This window comes from Danio rerio, chromosome 25, assembly GCF_049306965.1.
Source record: "Danio rerio strain Tuebingen ecotype United States chromosome 25, GRCz12tu, whole genome shotgun sequence".
Classification (NCBI taxonomy): domain Eukaryota; kingdom Metazoa; phylum Chordata; class Actinopteri; order Cypriniformes; family Danionidae; genus Danio; species Danio rerio.
The window spans coordinates 20,911,877-20,939,833 of record NC_133200.1 but is presented as its reverse complement, the minus strand read 5'-3'; the positions used below and the strand labels follow the sequence as shown (position 1 = coordinate 20,939,833).

The following is a 27,957-nucleotide window of genomic DNA, read 5'->3' as shown; positions in this document are numbered from 1 at the left end:
AGGTTTGCCTTAATTTTATGCTATTCAAAAGCGTCTTCGAAAAGTAAAGTAAATCAAGCTTTAAAAAAAGCAATGCAAAACACATACACTACATTGCATACATAAATCTCTAATAGATTTGTATATCATTCTCTGCTTAAGAACACACTTTGAATTAACATTGTTTATAAAACTTGACATACATGGAAAAAGGTTATATAAAAATTGTTTAAAAAAAACACATACCTTTCATAGTGTGAATTTTTAGGATCATCACTGCTTCTAGTTGATGTAAATGAAGATGAAAACATAGAAAACACACTTTGCTTTGAAACAGACATTCTGGGGAGCAAAAAAAAAGTGAGAAAGAGAAACAAAAATGGGTTCAGACTAACTGTAAACTCAAATCAGACTGACTTTATAGTGTGTTACACCCATAAGGAGAATGAAAATGAAAATATAAAAAGTAAACACGTAGCAGCGAAGGGTCAGTCACGTACTGGACTCTAAAGGTTAATTTAGTTAAGGATTATTAAAGACTGACAACTTAACGTTTTTGCAACCAACCAACCACCATTAAAATTACAACTTAGTTTTATGTAATTTCAAAAGGTTTACTGTACAATTGTACAAAAAAAATCTTCATGTGAAAGAAGTAACTATGTTACCTTGTCATAAAAATGTAGACCTTCCTCATTTAATTTTTCAGCTGGCATCTCTTTTAATTTTGCATCTATACTTTCTGCATAGTTACTTATTAACAACAGACAGTTATTCTAAAGTGTTACCAGGCAAAATCCACTTTTAATAGGTGTCATAACAATTCAGTTGAAAACGTAAAAAGTGAACACGTGTCAGAGGAAGGTCAGTCACGTCCTGGAACTTTAGATTAATTTAGTTCAGACAGCTTATACAACCATGTTTTAGCATTACAACATTGTTTTATGTCATTTCGATAGCAAAATTTGTCTACACCTCTTTATGTGGGTATGGGAAGCTTTTAAATTTGGATGGGAAATCATTATGTGTGGTAAAAGAAGTAATTATGTTACTATAGCATGAAAATCTAGACCTTCTTTGTTTAACTTTACAGCTGACATGCTTTTTAATTTTGCGTCTATTTGTTTTCATGTGAATTTATACCTGTTTCTAAAAATAAAAGGGGATAATTTCACATCGACAATGACAAAAAAAACAACAACCTTGACTTCTGACATATTGTAAAATCATATTTATTTAAAAGTATGTATGGGCTCATTTTGTTAATGTGCATTTCAGATAAAAATACTGATACAAGCTGACATTGATTTACTTTTGTTTAAAGACATTTATCAGTGGATAACACCCTTTATCCCTACAGACAATCCTGTTCAAATTCCTAGAATATTATCATGAGGGTTTATTACTTTAAATAATACAAATGATTAAACTAAACAATGTTACATTCATTACTACCTAAGCCTCAGTGTGTACCCTTTAAGTGTTTTTTCTAAGATTTTAAACACTTCTTCCTTTACTGACCTACAAACAACTATAGTAGTTTCACTTTTGATTCTTAAGCAGTTACAGTATGAAATAGTTAAGCAAGTAAGCAATTTTTATTTCTATAGCACCTTTAACGAGCAAAGGTCAATAAGGTGCTTAAAAGAACATTACAAGATAAAAATCATAAAAGCAAACAAAAACATACGTAGAGCAGAAGATACACATAAGCAAGTACAAATAGGTGTTTTCCAGAACTTAGGAGCCACTACTGCAAATGCACGACCTCCCTCAGTCTTAGTCTGGAATATGGAACAATTAACAACATCTGATTTGAAGCTTGTCAGTGTTCTATCAGAGTTCTATCTGAGCATTTTAAACTACTTGTAATCGTTTTAAAGATGAATTGCAAGACTGATCAAAATAGAGTTGCAATAATCAACGCAAGTGGAAAATAATGCAAAAAATTAAGACACAATTTTGCAATATTTTTAGCGGATAAAAACAAATTTGAACCTGATAATTCTATTTTCTAAATTAAGATTTAAGAAAACAGAGAAACATTGCTGGTTCCTGTTTCAGAGGTATATACTGATCCGTTCTTGTGCCAAGCGCAGTCGCTCCATGCGCTGATGCAGTTCTGATCTTTTCTGTCCAGCCTCAGAATCCTCCATTAGCAGCTTCACAACGTCAGCTCCTTCCCGCAGATCCATAGCTTGAGCCCGCAGCATCACGGCAGCTTCCTTCAGCATGAACAACAGGATCACCATGGGAATGTAGTCGGCCAGACGTTGATACACAATCTGATTGACCGAGAGGATATGAGATTTTCAGTGCAATTAGAAAATGAAGGCCACCTATTAGGCAAAATCCACTTTTAAAAGATGTTTGGACAGAAATGTGTGGTGGAATTGTGTGGATACAGCCCTCTTGGAATGATAGAAATCCACCCAGTTAGATATTTCATCTTCATAAAATCAATTAAGGCTCAAAAAACAAGCACTTTGGGGCCTGTCCAAAATATGATGTAACATTTGAGTGGCCCAGCCCAATGATATTGACATGTGTATTAGCCAACATAGGCTCATTCTGAAAACGTAGCCCTATATACAAATCTGGAGATCGCGAATTATGTAGCCAGAGGAACATATTGCATTTCGGCCTTAAACAAACACTAGAGGGCAGTATGACGACGATTCTTTTTGCACTTACCAGCTGACCGCTTACCTCTGTATGGGCGGCTTTTTTGCTGTTACTAGTTTGTCCAATAGTTTAACATGTAAGTCGGCAGACTTGAGACACATAGTGGAATTGACTACGACAATGATGTTCGAGTTCAGTGAAGAAAGGTTCCAGAAAGCGGGTAAGAAAAAAACAAAAGTCAAAAACAAAAAAGTAAATAGGATGAGAATGTGGTAAAACCTGAAAACGTGGTCAAAATCAGGCAAGGACTTTTTCTTTTTCTGGATTGCTGTATAGAACTGTGGGTTGGGTTAAGGGAAGTGGCTGGGCGGGTCAATCTGTGCTCTTAAAAAACTATTGGTTGGGTTTAGGGAAGGAGGAGGGTGGGTGAGTTGATCAGTCAGTCAGTCAACAGCAGCCTCTGCTGGATTTACTCGAGAACAGCAGGCGCGAAATGTCACAGAAATTTGAGATCTCAAAAAAAGTGTACACAGTTGCCTCTAGGGGATTCACGAAAACAAAAACTGCAATAAAACATACCTCCTGGGACATATTTGGCACTCTCCAGAAATGTATATGGGGTACATTTTCAAAATGAGCCTAGGTTGTCATAAGCATCTTCTGACATCTGAGTAGAGTTGGGTACCAAACCTGGTGCCATAATGTACCTTTGGAAACAGAATGCACATGACCAAATCTGCATATGAATTTCGGTCCTTAATTCCAGTGCCACTAGTACTGTGACAAGAACGTAAAGCAGGTCGTTAACCAGAAGCGCCACCCAGTGCCATCTTAATAGTTTTATTTTAAATAACATGCAAATGAGCTTGTCTGGTGTGTGATACTATCAACTGTCACATGCGCGCCGTGCAGCGGCTCTGAGCGAAGCATCCAATGTATGACGCCCTTAAGAAGCATCAAGGGGTGCATCAAAGGCACAAATAAGTACACGTTGTATTACATCATCTCTAAATATTTATTTCTAAACAGCTGAAGGATACAGATGTCAGTGATGTCAGGGATTTGTTCTTGTTGCTTAAAGAAGGCAAAGCATCCTACTCCCTTTATCATCACGCATGATTGCGCTCATCTAATTTGCTTAAACTAAGCAGTCTACAGTTTAGTTATATTTTACAAGCAAGGATTCTGACACACCAACATGCAGCAGATGCTTTACAAAACTTGCGTGTAATGGGGAAACAGGTCAAACTTATGAAATGTGAAGGCTTATGGAATCAACTTAAAGGTGAAGTTCAAAAAGCAACTCATGTAAACACCTAATGTAATGTTAATAACATAATGCAAATCTTGCATTCATGCTAACAAACAAATGATTAAAATAAATATATTAATGCAATTCAAATATATTAAATATAAATTCATGTTTACTTTAAACTTATTATAAATATATATTTATATTGTTCAATTATAATGAATAAAATATATATATATTTTTTTTTTGTTAAACAATTTTGTGGGTAAAAAGTATCGGTTTAGGCACTGTTTTGGCACCGGTACCCTTTTAAAAGTATCAATTTACTATCGGTATCAAAATAATCCCAAATGATACCCAACCCTACATCTGAGCCGCTAAAGATGAGGCACATTAGTTTAGCTTTCGAGGGAAATGCTCCCCTTACTCTAAAGAAACCTGTTCAAAAACAGAGCAACATGTTAAATGTGTATATGTGTGTAGGGGTGTATATTCATAACATACTTTCTAGCGGAGTTAGAAACTCTACTAAATATAATTTCTGTTTTAGAAAGACTTTCTCTGACATCATGGTTAAATGTCACCTATGTGAGTTTAAATACTCTTTTTCATAACATTTATTGCTATGCTGAAGGTGGCAGCAGATAGTTTACCTCAGATCTTGAAAATACAATAACTAGCAAACATGTTGTTTAAAGGTGCTGTATATGTAAGTTTTTGACTGTTCTAAAGCATGAAAAACCCCATAATATGTTTGCAGATATTTAAGAAACATGCTAAGTGAACATTCTTGTTTATCTGAAAACCAATACTGAAGTCGGTTATTTTGCTTTGAAAGTGTACTTTCCATCCTGGAACATCTGTCTTTGTTTTGGACTCTTTTACCCACCCAATACCAGTTTAGCCAATTATATTTCAGCACCCCCGGCTGCCTTGGTTAAAAACAGTGTATTTCATTCATTCAGTCAGGACGATTTTCAAAGTATCCATCCGCGACCAAAATGCATCCTCCGGTAGATAGTAACAGCCTCGGAAATAAGACGCAGATTCAGATATTACGAATGTAAACATTAGTTGACGTGATGAATTTTGCAGTGATGGGAAATGTGGCTGTTTGTACCAGATGCAACATGACAGAAATTTAAATACAGCCATTCAGAAGCAAAAAATAGTGCACTCACTGCACTCCAATGAAATGGGAAGGTTTATTATCGAATTAATACATATTAAACCTCTTTAAAATCATTAAATGTACATACTGAATAACTGATATATGTTGGTTTGCATTATTTCACAGTTTTAAAGTTCAATTTCTAATGGTTTATTTTATTATTAAGATCTGAGGTGAACTATCTGCTGCTGCTTTCAGTAGTATATGGCAATAAATGTCGTGTAAAATGGCATTCAAAATCACATTGTTAGCATTTAACACTGAAAAAAGCACATGAAGTGTACTTGAGGGGATCATTGTCAGTTTATTCTGTTTTTCACCTGTGAGAAATAGAAGCTGTTTCTAAAATATAAATTTCAGGTGTTAGTTAGGACAAAAACTTCTTTTAACATGGAGAATATTCTTTCTATCGGGTGCCGTTGCTTTTATTTAGGACACAACTTAAATTAGCCTTTAAGCTCAATAGTCAAGCACTCTCCTGTTGATGTCATCAATCTGTTAACCTGTGCTTGCATGTGTTTTAAACCAGGAGTGCAATACCTAGTTAAACCACTAGGTGTCAAACTTTCATACTGCACCTTTAAACATGATAATTAGAACTGTGGCTCAGTGTAAACTAACAACATCAGTCATTCTGATTGTCATTTTAATAATGTTAATGAGGTGGTTTTAAAAGGTTTTGCACGTGTCATCTGGTGCAGATAGCCAAAAAGCTGGAATTTTGTTTCTTGTTAGGTATCAGAATTGGACATGTCAAAAATTTGTTCTTAAACATGGGGCAGGGAGAACCAGCTTTTTTGCATTTAAAGATGCATACACAGTAAAAGCGTGCTTATCTCCTCACTCAAAAACTTTGTGAAAAAAAAACATTTTGTGCTGAAACTTCAAATTCTTGGACCACTGGAGACTTATATTAAATCTTGCAAAAAGAAGCATAAGACCCTGGAAAATTATTGTGTGATACCCTTTAAAGAACCCAAGATACTGACATTGAAATGGGTTTTTACCTCATAATAGATGATCAGTTTATCAGGTGTCAGGTTCCTGGTGTCAAAAACAGCACAGTTGTGGGGTGAGGTTGCGTCTTCTCCTGTGTCCAAAGTAACAGACTCATACTCCTGTCTTTTTTCCACAAATTTGAAGTCTACAATTTTCTGGGTAAAAATGGGATCCTGTGTGTACACAAGTTTCTCCATGTTAATGTACTCATGGATCCTCTTTTCCACCTTGCTCTCTTGCTTTGAGTGAATCTCGTCAATGTGGTTCTAAGAGACAACAAAATATTAGAGAATGTTACGTTTCAGGACTATTAGTGTCTTATAAAATGATACAAAATGATAAACAAGAGTCATTTGAACCTACCTGTATTATGTGTCTCAGATGCGGGTAGTTTGGGAAACATAGCTCGCACATGACCCTAAACTCTTTCTGCACAATACCTATGATAATAAACAACATTTTAATAAAAGATTTCAAATCTAATCTACATTTATTGTAAAAACTGGCAGTAAAAATTAAGCTGCTACCTCTGATTAGTTTTAGTGTTTCCATGGCTGGTTGTTTAAGGTCTCCAACATGTCTCTTCACCATTGATTCATACACACAGTAGTCACTGAAGGTCACCAGCTCTCGCCCACGATGGCCTTCATCATAATTTTCTGTCATCTCTTTTACGGATTCTCTGACTAAAATAAAATAAACTCACAATAATGATTTTAAACACAAAATAAAAGTTACTCCAGAAGGTGATAAGAAACAACTGATTTGTTCAAAATGCTGATTCATTTAAGAGAGAACACTGCTAGTCGTTTTTGATCGGAGATGCAGCAGTTATTCAGTTCTGATGTAATATGGAATTTAGCATTGTATAGCAGAAGTTTAGATAGTAACTGGCAAAATAGCTGTTCACCGAATGGTACCCTACATACTTCTAAATACTGCTCTGAAAGTTCATAATTCATTCTGTAACAGTGCATTGACTGTTGGTTAGAAGTCTGTTGTTGTGTTCACTCAACTGTATGCTCAAACTTTGCAAACTCTACACAGAAATGCTGTTATGATCACCAGCGATCTAGCAGTTGCAGATCGCTGAAGAACTGCAATTCTGCCACAGATATGAACTACAAATCCCATCATGAACTTCCCTCACACACCTAGCACAGATCCCCCTTGATTACAAACACACACAGCTGAAGCCGTGTGTGAACAATAAACATAGTGCACACACACACATCGTTGCTAAGTCTTGTTTCTGTTCAGTGTATTGCATAAGTGTTATCCTTGTCTTGCCTTCCTGTGTTTTTTAACTTGACTAGCATGCAAAGCATCCGAACAAACACTTTTTAATAAAATTGTCTTGTATTGGTCATAAAACACTATTACACTATTAAAATAAATCAAGTCATAGTTTCAGAGAATTTGTACAAGGCAGGATTCAATCCCGGGCCATTTGCAGCACAGTACCTTTGTGCACACGCACGATCCACAAGGCTACATTTTTTTCTGACCCTTTCAGATAAACGCAAATTCGCCCAGTCTCAAAACTTTTCTGAAATGAATGATGCTTTAAATCAGTATAGTCACGTGAACTGGGTGTTTCGAATCACCTTAGTCATGTTACCTGGGTGTTTCAGATCATGCTTCAGTGCAGTGTCTCGAAACACTTGCGCTTCAACGTCAGTTTCATGTCAGCCATCCCTATGGCAATCCTTCCTGTTGTTTTGTCGCCTGACCCGGCCATTTGCCTGCATTTCGACTATGCTCTTGGATTTGCTTTTTGCTCCTGTTTGCCCCTTTTTTGACCGTTGCCTGCCTGACTATTCTCTTCAATAAACTGCATGTGGATCCTCACCTCTGACCCTTACATGGCAAATGCCTCTGGGCCCAGCCAGAACTCAAACCAGCAACCTTCTTGCTGTAAGGCAACAGTGCTAACAACCGAGCCACCGTGCCGCCTGATGCAAAATATATAGTTTTAAATATCATGTGAGTAGATAATGTTTGGATAAACTTTCCCTTCATGGTGTAAAGGGAATTGTGTGTTATTACTCATTTATTCAGTTTCTTTTCGGCTTAGTCCCTTTATTAATCTTAGGTCGCCACAGCGAAACGAAACATCAACTTATCCAGCTTATGTTTTACGCAGCGGATGCCCTTTAGTCAATTATAGCCAATTTAGCTTATTCAATTCACCTATAGCGCATGTCTTTGGACTTTAGGGGAAACTGCAGAACCTGAGGAAAACCCACGCGAAAACATAGAGAGAACATGTAAACTCCACACAAAACTGCCAACTGACCCAGCCTAGACTCGAACCAGCGACCTTCTTGCTGTGAGGCGACAGCGCTACCCACTGCACCACTGTGTTGCCTGTGTGTAATCATACTTAGTGAAAAACTAATTGATGGTATTTCATTAGGTCATATATCTAAATAACATACACAATGCTTTGGAGTTACTCAGTTGACTTTCCCATTGCTTGAACACTGGTCGAAGGAGTGAGTAGAGGTTTCCAGTTTCTGATTCTCCGGTTCTACACAATTCACTGATCTGGTCACTGAACTCCAAGATTTTCTATACATAAAGAGAAACAGAATCAAAAATTGGTTCATTCAAATCAGGCTTCTCCTGATTTCCGAAAATATAAGTAATGATATTTGCTCTCTCTGTACCTTGCTGAGATATGGCCCCATGCGCTCAGTCTCTAAAGGAGGACCATCAGCATAACTCCTGAGCTCAATCCTCACTGCAGACAAGTTGATGTGAATTTGATCTCTCAGAGATGGCAGGGAAGCCTGTAAAAGAAGGAATAACTTTGTAAGTTTAGAGTTTGGAGTAGGTTTTTGAATATTTTGACCTGTTTAGACTTGCCTTGATATGTTCAACCAGTTCTTTAGTAAGTCTAGTGGACAGGCAGGAGGTTGTGGCCCTCTGCTCTTCAAGAAGATAACTGATGGCAACAGAAACACTCTTAAATGGATTTGAGCATTGTATAAAACAACAGTTACTGAATATTATCCAGGTTAAAGGGTTATTTTACTCCAAAATATATTTTTTTTATTCACCCAAAGGACTTTTGCTAATCTGTTCATCATATAAAGCCACCACAGGCTAACTGAAAATGTGTACCTCAGCCTACATTTTTGTAAAACTTGAAATATGTAGCTCGGGTATGTTTGGTTGCATGTTTCAGATGACAAATCCACTACAGGGCGCTTTCTCCATTTTTGCAAATCTGAAATACATTACTTAGGGTATGTTTTGTTGTATGTTTCAGTTACACGTCCTTCTTATATACTTCGATGAGAAGGCATTGTTTGTGTCCACATTACAACGCGAACCAGATTTAAACCCAAACGCATTGCATTACAAGTACAAAGTAAGCCACGAGCAAACTGACCACGCCATAAAAGTTGTTCATATAAAGATAGACATTTGAGGAAAACATATTCTATTACAAATTATAGACACAGTTAAATTCATTATCCCTGTAGCTCATTAGTGTGAAAAGTAACAAAACGGTTGTTGTCATACTGCCCCGCAGCAATCACTTTAACTAGAAACTGATGTCAGATTTTTTAAATTCATTATCCCTGTAGCTCATTAGTGTGAAAAGTAACAAAACGGTTGTTGTCATACTGCCCCGCAGCAATCACTTTAACTAGAAACTGATGTCAGATTTTTTATATTGAGTGCATGTAAATAATACCTAAAGTGCGGGTGGTTGCTGAAGAACTCTTTTTCCTGTCTTGTGGCTTCAGAAAGAGAAACGTTTTCATTGATGTCACTCTGACCTCTGCATCGGACAATGGTGTAGCCCTTTTTGAGAGGAACCACTTTGCCTTGTAGCACTTGTAAGATGTCAGCTTCTGCTCCTTTATCCACCAGGTCTGGCTTTGTTAATATCGCTGAAGCAAAAAAAAAACATATTTGAATCAACATAAAAAAGCCCTTCTGTCATATTTTGTGTTATATAATCAATAAATCTAATAACATTTCATAAATATATATGCCTGATCTCACGAGAAAACATAAGTATTGTATGTTTTGTCAATTTTTTTGTGGCAAATTTGTACATGTTCAGTTGTATAGTATGAAATTGTAGGATTTCAAAAAAGAGGCGTGGCACCCAACCCCTCCCCTAAACCCAACCATCATTGGTTCATGATCAAATCGTACTAAATAGTACAAATTAGATTGTACAAGTTCATATGAATTATCCACTAAATCAAAAAGTTAGAACTCAGAATTAGCCCCACTGAATTATTAGCCCCTGAATATATTTCCCCCAATTTCTGTTTAACAAAAAGATTTTTTTCAACACATTTCTAAACATAATAGTTTTATTAACTTCTAATAACTGATATCTTCTACCTTTGCCATGATGACAGTACATAGTATTTGACTGGATATTTTTAAGATACTAGTATTTGACTTAAAGTGCAATTTAAAGACTTAACTAGATTAAATTAGGTTAACTAGGCAGGTTAGGGTAATTAGGCAAAAATTGTATAAATGATGGTTTGTTCTGTAGACAATTAAAAAAATATAGCTTAAGGGGGCTAATAATATTGACCATAAAATGTTTTTTTAATTAAAAACTGCTTTTATTCAAGCCTACATAAAACAAATAAGACTTTCTCTAGAAAAAAAAAAAAACATAATAGGAAATACTTTATCAGCTAATATTTGGGAAATATTTGAATAAGAAAAAAAAAAAAATCACAGGAGGGCTAAACATTTGTAAAAAAAGTTTATACCTAAAGTCCTCGAGCCATCAGGATCGACACCTTGAGCCATTCTAAGTGCTTCAGTGGTTGCAATGTCGACATTGCAGGGAACAACAACCAAATTAATGGTTTCTTTTTTTGCAATGAATTTCAAAATTAGCCGCCGAATCTGCAATCAATCAACAGTTAATAAAGAAGACAATGAAGACAGCAGACATTTAAAACTGTAGTATACTAGATTGTCATGTATGCTCTCATCAAGTTACAGGGTTAAAGAGTGGACACAGTACAATATTTGATTAATTCATAAATAATTTCCATTTTTCAATTAGCGTTTTGCTGTATTTCAAAGTTTAAGATTGGTCGATTTAAACCTGCAAATTTAATAATCCTAACCATTGAATTTAATTTGACCTTGAATTCATTGAATCCCCACAGTTTCAGCTAAAAGATCTTATACAACAATGCTGGATTTACACCAAACACAAAGCACAATGTCATGTTTACTCGTGGGATGTTTTTCACCTCTAGCAAATTTTCAGCTGAATTACTGAGTTGAATTACTGGAACTTGCGTAGAAGATGTGATTGAAGTAAAGATGTGTTTGTGGCATTGGAATTCCGCGTCCTTCCCACCAAAATTTGCATATATTTGCTTGTTTGCAATGACATTTTATGTAAACCACTCGTGCAAATACTTGATACTGCTTTTGGTGTGAGTCCAGCATAATGAAGACAGAGATCACCTATCTTAAATGTACTTTTTAAAATTAACCGCAAATTTAAAATTTTTTGGTAAACTACGACTTTAATTATACAAATTTGATCTGGTTCACAAATTGAAAATAAAAAATCTATCATATAAAATTGCATTAAATAATGTTTTAACGTTTTTTTAATCCAGTTTAAAATTGAATTAAGTTCAGTTTTATTATTTTAATTCAACTTTTGTGTTAAATTTGACTTGATTCCTTCTCACTGAAAAGATCAGTCAGGTCAATTATAATTACACAAAAATGTGTATAGTGATGTTTCATTCATCACATGAAATGTCAAGTTGGTCACATTGGATTGCTTTATTTTCACTACACATTTTGTTAATAGCATAAAGTGCAACTTACTATTACTGTATTTAAACTAAACATAGACATTTGCTTTTTAATAAAGCAATTTTTCTGATGTTCACCTGGTCTCCGATGTCTTCTGGTTGGCCTTTGACTGGTACTCTGGTTATTCCAGGCAGATCGATCAGCGTGAGGTCACAGACATCAGGTGATGTAATCTCCAAACTGATGAGATCATCACAGATTCCTACTCCATCTCCAGCAAGCATATTCTGTGCTGTAAAGGATAAAAACCTACTAACCCTCCAATCTTTATGAAGATTATAACCGATGAAGCTATATTATGTCCTGCTATGTTATAATGATTTCTAAACATGTTTGGTTTAAAAGTAGCCTTACCTTTTCTGACGAAACTTTCAACTTGTGCGGGTTCATGAAATGTCTCTCGCACATCATTGTAGGAGATTACAGCAGTCCATCCACTCCCACTACTCATCTTTCTCAGTTTAAGCTCCAGTGGACACCGAGTGACAATACCTGTTAAGCAAAAGAATGTAAAAAAATATAATAGTGTACACTATGGTAAGTTGATTTTATATTTAACAGTTAATATTGTGTGATGCTTATTTTAGCTTCTAGAATCAATAACAAACATTCTATTTCTAATTTTCTATATTCAAGTGCTTATTCTAAATAAAAAATATGAGTGCTTTTTTCTTTAGATGTCACCATTTATTACAAAACAAATTGTACTTAATAAATACTAATTCCTTTTCATTAAATATCAGATACTAGTAAATATTTAATGAATCGTATTACTTTTTTCAACAGTGACTAAAGTTCTGTCATGGGTAACATTAGTAAATAAATCTATGGAAAGCTGACATTTAGTAACAAATTGTGACAAAATGTTATATTCTAGTATTTATCCATTGGTTGCTAGTATATATATATATATATATATATATATATATATATATATATATATATATATATATATATATATATATATATATATATATATATATATATATATATACTATAGTAGACTACTTATTAAGACTAGTACATATTACAATTATTACTTTTTATTATTTAATTGATACTAGCATTTATTCATCCAATTTGTACTAGTAAGAGGTTCGGTGACTATTCTGAGTAGTCATAGAATGGGTAAAAAAGCAATTGTGACTAGTGAGACAACAATTATTACTAAAAATAAAAACCTAATTCAAATGTTACTAATGACAAAAGACAAGTTACTTTTCACTAATGCATTATTAAAATCTACTGCACTATGAGTTACACAAGAACTAACAATGAACATTTATTTTCATCAACTAATGTCAACAAAGATGAATAAATCTTTCATTAATATTTTTCATGTTAGTAAAATAACTAATAGACCTTTTTTCATTTATTTAACATTTATTTTACCAGGAAAGACACATTGAGAATAAAAATCTCTTTTACATGAGCGTCCTGCTAAGATTTAGCAGTATACATGTCACACTGTAGGTCTAACAGACAATATAGTTAGTACATGTTAATATAACACATTTAGTAATATTAATTTCATGTACGTATACTAGCTATTTAGTAAATAGTACTTTTGTAATTAATATTCCTCAGAAGTTAAATGAATAGTTATACTGTAACAAGGACATTTTAATATAGAGTGTAACCCCAAAATATAATGAATAAGTACTAGTTTTGTTAATATACAGTAGTACCAGTAAATAAAGTAATAGATGCTACAAGCTGAAAAAGAAAATAATAATACACAATAGATACCAGTTAAAAACCAGCCTACTAGTAGCATAAAAATAAACACTACTGTAAATGAATAATGTTCAGAACCAGTCAATAGTAAAAAATACACTGTATGGGTAAAAACCATTAATATATTAAGTAAAAATCATGTTTCATGAAGATATTCTGTAAATTTCCAATCGTAAATATATTAAAACATATATATATATATATATATATATATATATATATATATATATATATATATATATATATATATATATATATATATATATATATATATATATATATATATATATATAAATAGTTTTATCTCAAATAGCCAAATATTTTTTGATCTTAACAAAGACATCAATGCAACACTTACAAAATCAGCTTTCAGATGGTGTTTAAAATCTCAAAATTTTACAAACATTAGGACTGGCCCAGGGTAAAATGTTAAAATGGATTGCCATATATATAAATATAATATATACAATGCTTTATAGGAGTATAACGCACCACTTCCACGAGGCAGAGCGACTCCAGATAGGGCCTCTAAAACAGAGCTTTTCCCTGAGCTTTGGTCACCAACAACTGCGATAGCTGGCAGTGCAAGCTCCCTCTCGATGCCGATCCGCCTCATAAAGTCAATCATCTCGATGTAGGGACGAACCTGTGCATCCCACTGCTGCAGAAATATCCCACTGTTCTCATGACTCAAAACACAAACATTTAAAGGGTTACTTACTTAAAAAGAAAGATTCTGTAATTTTTTACTCATCCTCCCCATTCCAATTCCACGAGAACTTTATTCAGAACACAAATTAAGAGCTCTCTGATCCTCCATATAAACAGCAACAGTGCAGAGATGTGCAGAAAAGGAACCAAAATCATTGTCAAAACATCCCAGGTGTCTTCAATGGTTCAATAGTAATCATAAAGCTCCAACAACAGTTTTGTATACCAAAAGAGCTCTAAAAAATGACTTTGTTTACCTATGTTTTCCTCATCCCATTTGATGTTGCTTTTACGGGCAGTGCAACACTTGTTATGTACACTGTAATGGCAGTACATTCTGTAGTCTGTAGTAAATGCACGTCCTGACCAATATAAGCACACAGTCATATTTACAATTTGTTTTGCTGCATTAAAGGGTTCTTGGAGTTTATATAATTACAGTTGAATTACTGAAGTCACATGGAATGTTTTGACTATATTTTTTTGTAGACTTTCAGCATCTTAAATCTGTTTCTGTCTATGGAGGATGAGGGAGCCCTCTGATTTCATCTACAATATCTTAATTTGTGTTCTGAAGATGAACAAGGAACAATGAGCATCGCTGATTTAAAACCTGGATGTCAGATTACGTTTAGAATAAAAATCAAGAACTTCCTTACCCATTTTCATCTGAAGAATCAAAGTCCAATATTTCTGGAGAGCTGTCCATGACTGAAATGAAATCTCACAGACTCAGCCAAAGTGTGATATTATATGAGAAAGTACTTTCTTTCAGCCACAAATGTGATGTCTTTATTTTATTAATAAATCAAGTAAATGTCTGAAATTAATTCTGACAAATCAGAGTCAAATGCATTTCATGAACCTTTTATAGGCATTATTTGCCTGTGGTTTAGGGGTGTTCCACACACAACAGTCAAACATAAGCAGAAATTAATTTTAACCCTTTTGGACCCTGCATGCATTTTAATGGACATCACGTCAGGTCATGTTTTTTTTTTTTTTTTTTTTAGATTTTTGGGTAATTTCACCAAATTTAAAGCCAGTAGTCCATGATATTAGACTTTTGCCATTCAGCAGTAAAGCTCTGTTTGTTGTAATTAGGGTGAAAAGAGGGCACACTTTGTTCCAAAAACAGTAGTAAGGAACATTTTTAATGATTTTATTCACATGTATTAATATGTTTACCAATATTTAATAGATTATATAGAAAGAAGAAAGATAGCGTTTACTAATATAAGTAAAAAATCGATTGTATGGCAAGCTTTAAATCAGGTTGTGTGTCCATTATATGGACAGTGGGTTTAGAGGTAAACCTGATAGTTTATCCAAAAAGCACTATTTACTCACCCACAAGTAATTCCAAATGTCTTATGACGAGTTTCTCTTTTTTTCTGTTTAACACAAAAGAGCTGAAAACCTGTAATCAATCACTTCTAAAAAAAAAAAATAAAATAAATAAAGGAGAAAGAAAACCAATACTGTGGAAGTCCATGGTAGCAGGTTTCCAGCTTTCTTCAAAATATATTTCTTCAAAAAGTGTTCAACAGAAAAAGGAAACTTATAAAAGTTGAAGCAAGGCAAAGATAAGTAAATGATGACAGAATTTTATTTTTGGGTATACAATTTTTTTGAGTGTCTATAGATTATAGTGTGCAATGTGCAAAACCTGAAAGTTCGGGAACACTTTATTTTGATGGTTTCTATTGCACATTTTCAACTACATGCCAATTAATTGCCATTTGAGCATTAGTAGACTGTCTGCTTAATATCTGCTGATACTGCTCCTTCAACACATTTAACTGACTATAAGAAACCTAATCTAAAACAGTCCTACTATTAATCTAGAGAATTAGTTGGCATGTTGATGTAATGTAACTTAAATTCAACAAAATGCGTTAAAGGGACCATCAAAATAAAGTGCTACCGAAAGTTCAACTGTTATATTTTTCAAGTTCGTAACCTTCAGAAGAAACTTCAAGTAACGATCAACAATTTCTATAATTTTATTTTTAATTTCATGTCGGTATCTTGTTTTTGAAGTACAGCTGTTTTGACCTGATGTCGTTGACATTGACAAACCAATAATCAGTTATAATGGTTGTTACAATATAAATTTTTTATTTTGTCTTGTTTATGGAAGCCTTAAGAACTTAACGTTGAAACGTAATTCAGTTCTGAAGAGATTAAAGAAAACAGTCAGCACTTTGACGGTGCAGTTATTTAACAGAAAGAGGAAGAACATGAGGCAAATATACTTGAACATTTCTCCAGATGTTTTATGGGAACTACTGTAGTAGTTCCCATAATTTTGTCATTTGATGACCTCTTTATGACTTTGCATTTCAAATTTGAGAAAAGAGTTTTTATAGTTTGGCTGGAAAAAAATAAGCATACACAAATTATTGAAAGACGGTCACTATGTTGTGTGTGTTAGCTACAAGAGTCTCTAAAAATACAAATGAGGAAGCAGATATTTGCATTGGTTGTTTTAAAACAAACCTGGCATGCCATTTCAGTAAATGTTTTACATAAAAAAATCTTGATTTACACTTTATTTCTGTTTTTTTAGGTCACACTTTACAAAAAGGTTACATTAATTCATGTATTTAATAAGAACGAAATATAATTATATAGCATTTATTAATCATTATTTTTTTACTAATGTGGGCGACACAGTGGCTCTGTGGTTAAGTCTGTCACCTCACAGCAAGGAGGTCGCTGGTTTGAGTCCCGGCTGGGTCAGTCAAGTGGTGCTCACTGCAGAGCCATTTGGGCAGAGCTGAGCTCCAGCGAGGGGCAGCTTGAGCTCTCGCTCCTCCTTTCTTGCACTTCTTCTACGAGTGATGTCACTGGGGGTAGGGTTAGGGGTGAGGTTGGTGTACGCATTAAAACAGCTTATAGGAGGAGGAGCGAGAGCTCATGCTCCCCCTTGCTGGAGCTCAGCTCTGCTCAAATGGCTCTGCAGCGAGCAGTGTCTCGGGTCAGTTGACATTTCCGTGTGGAGTTTGGTTGTTCTCCCAGTGCTAGCGTTGGTTTCCTCTGGGTGGGAAGACGCACGCTATAGGTGAATTGAGTGAACTTAATTGGCCGTAGTGCATGCGTGCTAATGAGTGTGTATGGATGTTTTTCAGTACTGGATTGCAGCTGGAAGGGCATCTGCTGTGAAAAAACATGCTGGATAAGTTGGCGGTTTATTCCTCTGTGGTAACCACTGATGAATAAAAGGACTAAGCCGAAGGAAAATGATTGAAAGTTTACTAATACATTATTAAAACCTCATGTTGTGCTAACATTAGTTTATGCAACTGTGAGTAAATGATGACTAACAATGAATGACTTCATTTTCATAAACAAAGATGAATATATTACAGTAATAAATGTATTGTTCATTAAATGTAAAACAGTCCCTGTGGTTTTGATGTGACCGAATGTAATTATTTCTCAGGCCCTTGCCAAGGTCATCCAAAACACAGCACCCTTTGTAACATATGTTTATTCTATTTATGTTGACAGCAAAATGCCTTTTGGTAATTTTTTTAATTAAAGGAGGAAAACATGTTTTGTTATTCTAAGATTTCAAGGATGTGGAACAAAATTGCTTCTGTTTAAATGACTAAAGTTTAAATATTTTCTTCCATTTGAGAATTTTGCTTGAATAATACTCAAGTTAACTTGATTAAAGGTAACTAGACTTTTCTTTAAAAAAAAAAAAAAAAAAGGTTAGATGTTTAGTCAAAATGCAACACAATCAAAACAACATTTTTTTCATGCAGCAGAGGTTAATATAAATTTAAGTAGCTGCAAATCTTTATGGACAAAAGGTCAGTTGTAGTAAAGTAAAATTCACACAGAAGCCCATTTTAAAGCAATGGGTTTTCTGTTTGGTCGTCTTGAAACAAATGACAAATCTGCATGGGTATATCTTTCATGTGAAATCCCCATTCGTATCGATATATGTAATTAGTAACTGTGCATGACTAGTCCAAATTCAATTCAATGACAGATCCCATGTAGATAGAGAGCACACGCAAATAACTAACAAATATATGAACAAATATTAATGTCAAAATTATACATATACAACATACTTGCCTGAACATATTAGCAAACTAATAAATGAGGGTGCTGCATTTTGTTATATACTTCAAATGTTCAAAAACTCCACTGTAAAACATGATATGATCATGACAAGATGTTTGTATTTGACTTTTTAAAACAATTTAATCAGGTTTTACTGTATTTTTACATTTTAAATAATTTTAACTTAAAGTTTTAATTCAGTTTATTAGATATATTATAAGTTGAAATGACTTGTAAAGTTAATTTGGTTCAACTTAAAACATACAAGGCAGGAACTATTATTTCATGGTATAGTGGCTTACTATAAATAATTCTGGGTGCCACACAATGCCTTCACATCGTCCTAACACAACTTAACCTAATTTAGTTGTTTTTACTCATTAAGTAGATTGAGCATAAAATAATTAGGTTGTTCCCAAAAAAAACTCAAGAATTGTGCTTTTTTTATGTAGTTTTTTGAGTGTACATTATATAGTTGAAGTCAGAATTATTAGTCCCCCTTTGATATATATATATATATTTCCCAAATGATGTTAACAGAGCAAGGAAATTTTCACAGTATGTCTGATAATTTTTTTCCTTCTGGAAAAAGTTGTATTTGTTTTATTTCAGCTAGAATAAAAGCAGTTTTAATTTTTTAAAAAAACATTTAAAGGTCAATTGATTCTTTCAGTTTATCTTTTGCAACCATATAATGACAAGCGGAAAGTGATTTTTGTTCTGCATTTGACCTGCTTATCAAAATACTACTTACTTTTAATTGGTCTTCCATAAACAAGAAAAAAATAAGCCAAAATACCAAATAAAATGTAAACAATTCAACAAAAAGACAAAAAGTTTAATCTTGTTGCAGCCAAGAACCTGTGAGAATAAACTGAACATTATTTATTATCAATTATGCTTTGTAGTGAACTACAATGAACTCGAGAACTACATCAGGAAATGTGAGAATCCTCAAAAACATTTTAAGTGGAAACTTATGCGTGAAGTGCTTTCTCTTAAAGGGACAGTTCACCAAAAATGTACAATTCTTTTTAACCTGCAGCAATGTCTATGTTCTGCTAAACACAAATGAAAATATGTCAATAAACAAAAATATCTCTCCACCCATTTACAGCATAATTGGAAAAATAAATACTATGGGATAGTAAATGGGTGTTAAATAAAGATAGAGTGTTCATTTTTGAGTGAACTGCAGTTTAAGTGTAAAGTGAACATGTTTAAGTGCTTTAGTATCTTAAATACCCTCCAAATAATCAACACTGACCTCTTTCAGTGCATCAGAATGATCTCAAAATCTCTCAATGAGTTTTTCAAACAAAAATATTAATCTTTTTCTGTCCTCTGCGTATGGTGAGTCTGTTTCAGTGTGTCCTGTGCCCTTTGTCCTAAGAACCATGGCGTTGACCGTCTCTCTGTCTCTTTCAAGAGCCGCCCTGTCCCGTTCAAGCCTCGCTCTGTCCTGTTCCAAGAACGCTCTTTCTCTGTCAACCGCTGCTCTGTCCTTTTCCAGCTGCGCTCTGTCTCTTTCCAGCGCCGTTTTCTCTCTTTCTGCGACAGATTTTTCGCGTTCCAGAAGCAACCGTTCTCGATCCAGGTCCGCATGCTCCTTTTCTAGAATCAGTCGCTCTCTTCTGAGTTTGGCTCTTTCCAAATGTAGCTCGCCTTGAGTCTCTGATGGGCTTTTTTCTATTTGTTTCTCTTTCACGCTTTCAGCTGTGTCTGACGAGGGTCCTACATCAGCTACTGTTGTTTGAGTGTTGACTTCGATCACGGAGTGTGTTAGTAATTCGAGAATATCACTCCCCATTTCCACCTGATACATCTTCTTGCTGGGCTGGGCTGCACAATCGGGTTCGTCAGCCAGGTTAGATAATAAAGTGGGTTTAGGAGGGTCGATGTCTCCTGGGTCACCATCAACGGCCTTTTCCATGAGTCTGAACCATCGCCAGGATTCAGGTTTAACCGTTTCCACATCCTTCGCAAGAGCTTTTAAGACCTAGAACAAAAAAAGAAAAACTAAAACGCATCTGGACAATTGCATCACATATTCAGGGCAACTGGATAATATTGGCATCCTTGGTAAATATGAGAAAAGAATGCTGTGAAAAAATGACTGTTGTTCAACATTTTGACATTGCTTTCTCTCTCTCTATATATATATACACATATATTAGTGGTGGGTCGTTATCGGCGTTAACATGTTGCGTTACTGCGAGACTCTTATCGCGCGATAAAAAAAATATCGCCGTTAATCTATTCTCAAAGTTGGGTTGGGAGCTGGGTCTATTCCACGCAAGCTATGATGACTTTGACCTTGATATTTTAGCGCAGATGTATACCTGACTGGTAAGCCCTTCTGAATCAAATCAGCAGGATGCCTGACTTTAACTGCAGTTAGGCTTTAACTCTTTTCACTTTAACTCATGAACATTTCATTCATGCCGCCGAGACAAACTGGGGTATTAGACGCAAATAAGGAGTAATAACTTGCTTTATTTCCCTAATTCACCTAGTAAACCTAAGTAACCTAGTTTAGCCCCTCAATTGGGTGGTTTTGAATTTAATTGTGTGGGTAAAAAATGACATAGGCGGGTAGTGAAAATTTAGGAGGTTTTGCAACGGCGTGCTCACCAGCCCCGGTCTTCACTTATAAACCTGTTATGATCTCCCAAAATGATGCCATACCCCCGACCAACAAACTCTTACAACGGTTGTGACATCTAGATTAACTTAGAATAAAATAAAAATAAAAAAAGTAATCTATGCCCACCTATTACATATTATTATATGATGACAGTACATAATATTTTACAAGATACTTTTCAAGATTCTAGTACTCAGCTTAAATTAATATTTAAAGGCTAAACTAGGTTAATTAGGTTTACTAGGTGAGTTAGGGAAATAAAGCAATGAATGTATAACAGTGATTTGTTCCGTAGACAATCAAAGATATAGCTTAAAGGGCCTAATATTATTGGCCTTAAAATGTTTTTTAATTAAAAACTGCTTTTATTCTAGCTGAAATAAAACAAATAAGACTTACTCCAGATGAAAAAAATATATATTTTAGAAAATGCTGTAAAAATGTACTTGCTGTGTTAAACATCATTTGGGGAAATTCCCATGAGGGCTAATCATTTTGACTTTAATATAACTTTATAAATATTGTAACTCAGTGGGAGTTGACGAAGCCTTTATTCATCTGTATAGTTTCGAGGACAGCATTATGTGCTTCAGCTGGAAACCCGATAGGGATTAATCAAGTAAACAAAAGATTATAATCAAAGCTTTTTATAGAGGTAGCTAACAGATGTTACTATGAGCTAGGGCTACAAGATATTGGAATAAACTGACATTGCAATGTTTTTCAGCGATATTGCATATTATACAATAATTTTACAAGATGACTTTTTGGAAAGAATTGCTAATTTAATATTTATTTATTTTATATTGAATTGAATTGAATTTATATATATGAGCTATTATCAATGTTCAAGCCATCTACATGCACATTAATGAACTCTCAAATGCCTGCAAAATGATAGACCTTACTGTCATACCTGACAATAATTTGGTGAAATATTGTGCTGCCTTTGAGCATTGAGCATTACTAGTTGTAACTTGTCTATATCTTGGCAAATGACCGTGAAATAAATAGCGGGAATCAATGGCTTATGGATAAAACCATGGTTCTTGAGGTAGAGAAAGTCTCCGAAACTACAATGTAAGATAATCAACATCATCTCAAATCACCACTAGTCTCTTCCAAAAACAAACTCAAAAGTCTGTTTTTAATTAAAATAAAATAAAAAAATAAAATAAATAAAATAAAAAAATAAAATTACAAGTCACCTTTGGTCATATGTACTCATATTTACTGTGTCAATATTTGTGGAGGCCACTATATCTAATATGAGAGATATTAAATATAGTTTCATCTAATTTTTTAAAATGCAAATGCTCATTTTTAAATGCAGATAATTTTTACCTTGTATTTGCATTTTAGATTCTCCCACTTTCGTTTTGCTCTTTGAGAAGTAATATTTCCATCCAGGTTTAGGATTGACTCTTGTATGAACATCCTGCAAGCAGAAAACACAGGTTAAGGTTTAAACATGTTTCTAACATGAAAAAAAAAAAAAAGAAATAGTATGTTCATATAAGTGTGCACTTAATAAAAGAAAATATCTATATCTGTTTATTGTAATGTTACTTGTTACATTTTTTACATTTTGTTATTTTTTTAATTTTTTTAATACAACATTTATAAAAATACAGAAGCACAGGGCTGCACAACATATTGTTTCAGCATTGATATGGAAAGGTGTGCATCTGCGATAGTCCAATTGCAGCATATGCAATGTTGAGTTGGGTTTATAGTTGACCAGAAGCTTTTTTTAAGGCTTGTGACTGTACAAACATTTCAAGAGTTTACAGCATTCAGGCACAAGAAATTGTGCCATCTGTACTTTTAATAAAGAAATGTTTTATTATTTATACAGTGAAAACTATACAGTGTTTTAACATTAGATTTTTTTATTTTTATTTCTGTACCTGATTACTGTTTGACAAAAGCACAAAGCAACAATACTTGTAGTTTTGTTTATTATTTTTATGCATGATTCAATCCACTATTGAAATCAATCTGAACGAATAAACATTTTCCAAACAGAGTTATTGAAGGCATCTAATGAACATGTATTAATTTTGCAATTAATATTGCAGAATTTATTTTAGAAAAAATTAAATATTGCAATGTCAGATTTTTCCAATATCGTGCAGCCCTAATACCAATGAAACAATTCAAAATAAAAAAACACTGATATATGCAGTTGAAGTCAGAATTAATAAACCCAATTTTCTTTTTTAAATACTCCCCAAATAATGTTTAACAAAGTAAGAAAATTTTCACAGTATGTCTGATAGTATTTTTTCTTATGGAAAAAGTCTTATTTGTTTTATTTCGACTAGAATAAAAGCAGTTCATTAAAAAAAAAAAAAAAAACATTTTAAGGTCAAAATTATTAGCCCCTTTAAGCTTTTTTTTTTTTTCAATTGTCTACAGAACAAACCATCATTTTACAATAACTTGCCTAATTACCCTAACCTGCCTAGTTAACCTAAGTTAAGCCTTTAAATGTCACTTTAGGCTGTATAGAAGTGTCTTGAAAAATATTTAGTAAAATATTATTTACTGTCCTCAAGGCAAAGATAAAATAAATCAGTTATTTAAAATGCGTTATTAAAACTATTATGTTCAAAAATGTGTTAAAGACATCTTCTCTCCGTCAAACAAAAATTAGAGAAAAAAAAAAACAGTGGGGCTAGTAATTCAGGAGGTTTAATAATTCTGACTTCAACTGTATATGTGATGATATTATTCTCTTCATTTTCTTCTCTCTATCTACTTCAGAAGTGTATTTATTGAGAAAATTGCTCAAACAAATGCTGTTAATTGGCAAAGCTCTCCTAAGTTTAAAATATTAAAATGATTTATAATCTACCTTTTTGTTATTTTATTTTACTTATCAACACTTATTGTAATACCAACATACTACATTATTTAAAAATATTAATAATAAAATCATGTTAAATATTAATAAAACGTTTCTGCTTGCTAATCCTTAATAGTTTTGGGTTTCTAAAAGCAAACATTTTCAAAGCAAGATTGTCTGTAAATATGCCTAGGAATTTTATATATTTAATGCTTACTCTAAACTTTAAATTGTTTTAATATTAATGCTAGAATTATTATAGTACACTGACAAAAGTCTAGTTGCCTGTCCATGTTTTAGGAAAAACAAATAATAATTTGACCTCTAGTTGATCATTTGGTATCATAAGTGGCTTATATGAAAGGCAAAGGCCTCTAGATTACTCTTATTTTACTAAAATATAATCTGAGCATGCCTTGATTTTTAATTATTTTATTAGGACAATAAGGTCTGACTTTGCTTAGACAAAAGTCTTGTCACTTAACAGAAATAATGTACATTTTAGTATTTAAAGTCATGGTGCAGTGGAGAAAGAATTAATATTGTGTATGACTCCCATGAGCTTTGAGGACTGCATCCATACATCTCTGCAGAGAGTCAAATAACTTATTAACAAAGTCATCTAGAACGGCAAAGAAAGCGTTCTTGCAGGACTCCCAGAGTTCATCAGGATTCTTTAGATTCATCTTCATTGCCTCCATCTTACCCCAGATATGCTCAATAATGTTCATCTCTGGTGACTGGGCTGGCCAATCCTAGAGCACCTTGACCTTCTTTGCTTTCGGGCACTTTGATGTGGAGGCTGAAGTATAAGGAGCGCCATCCTGCTGAAGAATTTGCCCTCTCCTGTGGTTTGTAATGTAATGGGCAGCACTAATGTCTTGATAGCTCAGGCTGTTGATGTTGCCATCCACTCTGCAGTTCTCTTGCACGCCCCAGACTGAACGTAATCCCAAACCATGGTTTCTCCTTTACCAAACTTCACAGATTTCTATGAGAATCTTGGGTACATGCAGGTTGCAATAGGTCTTCTGCAGTATTTGTGATGATTGAGACAATAGTATCTGGATGCAGCCTTTATGATACAAGCTGAGACTGCATCACTCAGCTATGCAACGTCAGACACAATGCACTCAATGGAGCTGGTGACGTCACTGTGACGGGTAGGGTTAGGGGTGGGGTTAGGTGAGCCCATTAAAAAGCATTGGATGCAGCTCAGATTGCACCGCATCAGGTCTGCATCCAGACCCCTCTCGATTGAGATGCACTTCAGATGATTCATTGAAAAAACCTGCCTTCTGCCAATTTTCTAAATGATCAACTAGAAGTCAAGTTATTACTTGTTGCTCTTACAACTGAGATGTTACAACTGAGGTAGTGTATATGGCTCATAATATCTTAAGTATCTGTACTTATACAAGGATAACAGGTTCACAATGGTATCAAAAGTTTGAAACCTCCTGGAATAACACATACTCTTCTTCATTACAAAACATAATTATAAACAACGCTGTAAATAACGTGTAATGCAAATACTTTATGAATCACAATAAATACATACTCCCAGCCATTTCTGCATGTGTTTCTCCAGCCTGAGAATAAATAGCTGTGGGCCATTCGCCATCTGATCAGTGTCTCTGTGTCCTTGTGAGACCCTGAAACAAACAGTACAGTACAAATTACTCTATATTTACTGTGACAGGATGTTATATATACATACGCAGTCAAAACAAACTAAACCATGACAACTGTCAGTCACGAACAAATCCTTATTTTACCTAAAGCATATGCAGATATTAAGTGGATGAAGCGAGATTTATATCACGCGCGAATTATGAATTAAGTCATAATGGAGAGTTGGAGAAATGTGCGAAAGTTTGTCATTGATGCAAACAGACACAGTGCAGGTTAGCACAACGACACTCACACTGTTGAGACGGTTGAGCCATTTCTTAAAGACACACACAGAGAGTGAGAGGTGGCCAAACTCCTCTTATGACAGAGACAGTAATGCCATGTTTTTGTTTTCTTTCACTTCTTCAACAAGGGTCTGTGTCGCGGACAGCACTTCTTCACAGCTTCTCCCGTTTCTAATGAACGAACGAATTGTTCCAGCTTATGCCCTCTAGCGGTCAGGAGAAAAAATGGCTATATTATATTATATTATATTATATTATATTATATTATATTATATTATATTATATTAATTATATTATATTATATTATATTATATTATATTATATTATATTATATTATATTATTGTTATATTATATTATATTATATTATTATATAATATTATGTTATATTATATTATATTATATTATTATATTATATTATATTATATTATATTATATTATATTATATTATATTATATTATATTATATTTTATTATATTATATTATATTATATTATATTATATTTTATTATATTATTATATAATAGTATGTTATATTATATTATATTATATTATAATATAATATTATGTTATATTTTATTATATTATATTATATTATGTTAATGGGGTTTTGTAATACAAAAAATATATAAAAATTATTTGGAAATTATCAAATTTTGGTTATTTTTCCCCCTCTTACTTACTTTAATACTATATTTATTTACTTGTTTAAATCACATTATTATTTACTAATTGACTGCTATTTTAACCCTTGAAGGTGCACTCCTTGAAAAAAGCAAAAAAGTTCTGGCCCATGTTAGCATTGAATAATATACTGACACAACTGATAAATAGTAATAAGCAATTAAAAAAAATAATGATAGCCTATGGATAAAAGGTCAACCAGGTGGTTAAGATGCTATTATTTTATAACTGCCCAAATGGACAAAATACTATAGTAGTTTGAGGTAAATATTTTTTTAACCTAAATTAATTTGTTGTGGCAATTCCATTGTTGCTGAAATGGTAACAGGACAACTAGTCATACGAACAAATGACCCAGTACTACAGTTTTCTGCAATTTTAAGGTATATGGACCACAGGTTACTGTAGTAAAAAACAGAGTATTATCAGTTCATTCATTCGTTCATTTTCTTTTCGGCTTAATCCTTTTATTAATCCGGGGTCACCACAGCAGAATGAACCACCATATTCAGCATGTTTTTACGCAGCGGACCACCTTCCAGCTGCAACTGATCTCTGGGAAACACACATTCATTCACACTCATACACTATACAGACAATTTAGCCTACCCAATTCACCTGTACCACATGTCTTTGGACTGTGGGGGAAACCGGAAACCCAGGCGAAAGCAGGGAGAACATGCAAACTCCACACAGAAATGCCAACTGACCCAGCCAAGGCTCGAACCAGCGACCTTCTTGCTGTTAGGTGACAGCACTACCTACTGCGCCACCTAGTATTATCAGTTCAATACAATATTCTGTAGCATTCATTTACAATGAGTTGTAAAAACATTATATACAGTATAAAACATTTTACTGATATAGTACAAAAAGACTACTATATATTACTATAGTATTTTTCATGCAGTCATGATAACAATAAAATAAGCATCTTCATATCAATTTGTTCATCTCTTAGAGATCATAAGTCTACAAATTTAGTGAGATATTGAGTTTAAACAAAATTGATATATTCATTAATTAAAATTTACATTTTAAACAAAGATTTTAACAAAATGTTCATTTAAATAAATGTATAACTGAAATTAAGTCAAAATCATACAATATAAACATTACATTTTAAAAGAAAAATTAGAATTGTTGTCTTACTGAAAAAAAATAAAGATCAAAACTGATTTGAACCTAAATAGTGACATTTAACATATTGTAAAGGCACATTACAAAATCACTTACCAAAAACTTTATTCATAACACAAGTTATTATGCAATCATAATATTGCTTTATTTATTTAGATTATTTCACTTAAGTAAACAAAATTACAGACAAACAGTGAGACTGGTAGATTCATGCTAGATTTATTTTACAGCTTTACTTTTTTTGTGTGTCCTGATTATTTTACTTTTTATTATCAGAGCATTCATTATTACCATAATTCACACATGACACTCTAAAATGTGTAA

The 27,957-nt window shown here is 33.6% G+C and overlaps 3 protein-coding genes across 5 annotated transcripts in view; all 3 read right to left on the bottom strand.

Moving 5' to 3' along the window:
• The window catches only part of mxg (myxovirus (influenza virus) resistance G), a 29,453-nt gene extending 28,247 nt beyond the window's left edge, over positions 1-1,206 (bottom strand). Inside the window, exon 1 of one of the 2 annotated variants that reach the window (XM_009297890.4) lies at positions 226-1,206. In XM_009297890.4, coding sequence (XP_009296165.2) covers positions 226-320 — 95 coding nt within the window. In that variant the 5' untranslated portion in view covers positions 321-1,206. 2 annotated transcript variants of the gene reach the window in all.
• mxh (myxovirus (influenza virus) resistance H) lies at positions 1,198-15,750 on the bottom strand. Of its 2 annotated transcripts, none has more exons than XM_073943098.1 (13): positions 14,866-15,750; positions 14,094-14,825; positions 12,219-12,356; positions 11,942-12,096; positions 10,787-10,925; positions 9,736-9,934; positions 8,898-8,976; positions 8,699-8,821; positions 8,468-8,600; positions 6,554-6,712; positions 6,390-6,466; positions 6,035-6,292; positions 1,198-2,264 (listed from the first exon to the last, which is right to left on the bottom strand). In XM_073943098.1, the coding sequence occupies exons 2-13, from the start codon at positions 14,227-14,229 to the stop codon at positions 2,040-2,042; spliced, it is 1,821 nt and encodes a 606-aa protein (XP_073799199.1). In that variant the 5' UTR covers positions 14,230-14,825; positions 14,866-15,750; the 3' UTR covers positions 1,198-2,039. The 2 variants fall into 2 exon arrangements, with proteins under 2 accessions (XP_073799199.1, XP_068073631.2); XM_068217530.2 differs by having other exon boundaries at positions 14,094-14,290; positions 14,972-15,155.
• Positions 15,751-19,267: 3,517 nt separating this feature from the next.
• On the bottom strand, positions 19,268-25,985 carry zgc:113426. The gene is given in 4 exon segments (NM_001025519.2): positions 19,268-20,394; positions 22,387-22,480; positions 25,455-25,548; positions 25,821-25,985. Coding segments are annotated over 4 exon segments (918 nt in total). The 5' UTR covers positions 25,843-25,985; the 3' UTR covers positions 19,268-19,686.
• Between the last annotated feature and the right edge of the window lie 1,972 nt (positions 25,986-27,957).

What these genes read in the sequence shown, in the direction of transcription:
- mxh (XM_068217530.2), bottom strand. Translation starts at nt 15,021, where the DNA reads ATGGACAGCTCTCCAGAAATATTGGACTTTGATTCTTCAGATGAAAAT. An exon ending in ATCTGAGACACATAATACAG is followed by an intron (nt 6,293 to 6,389) that starts GTAGGTTCAAAT and finishes GTTGTCTCTTAG; the next exon opens with AACCACATTGACGAGATTCA. An exon ending in AACTGATCATCTATTATGAG is followed by an intron (nt 2,265 to 6,034) that starts GTAAAAACCCAT and finishes TCGGTCAATCAG; the next exon opens with ATTGTGTATCAACGTCTGGC.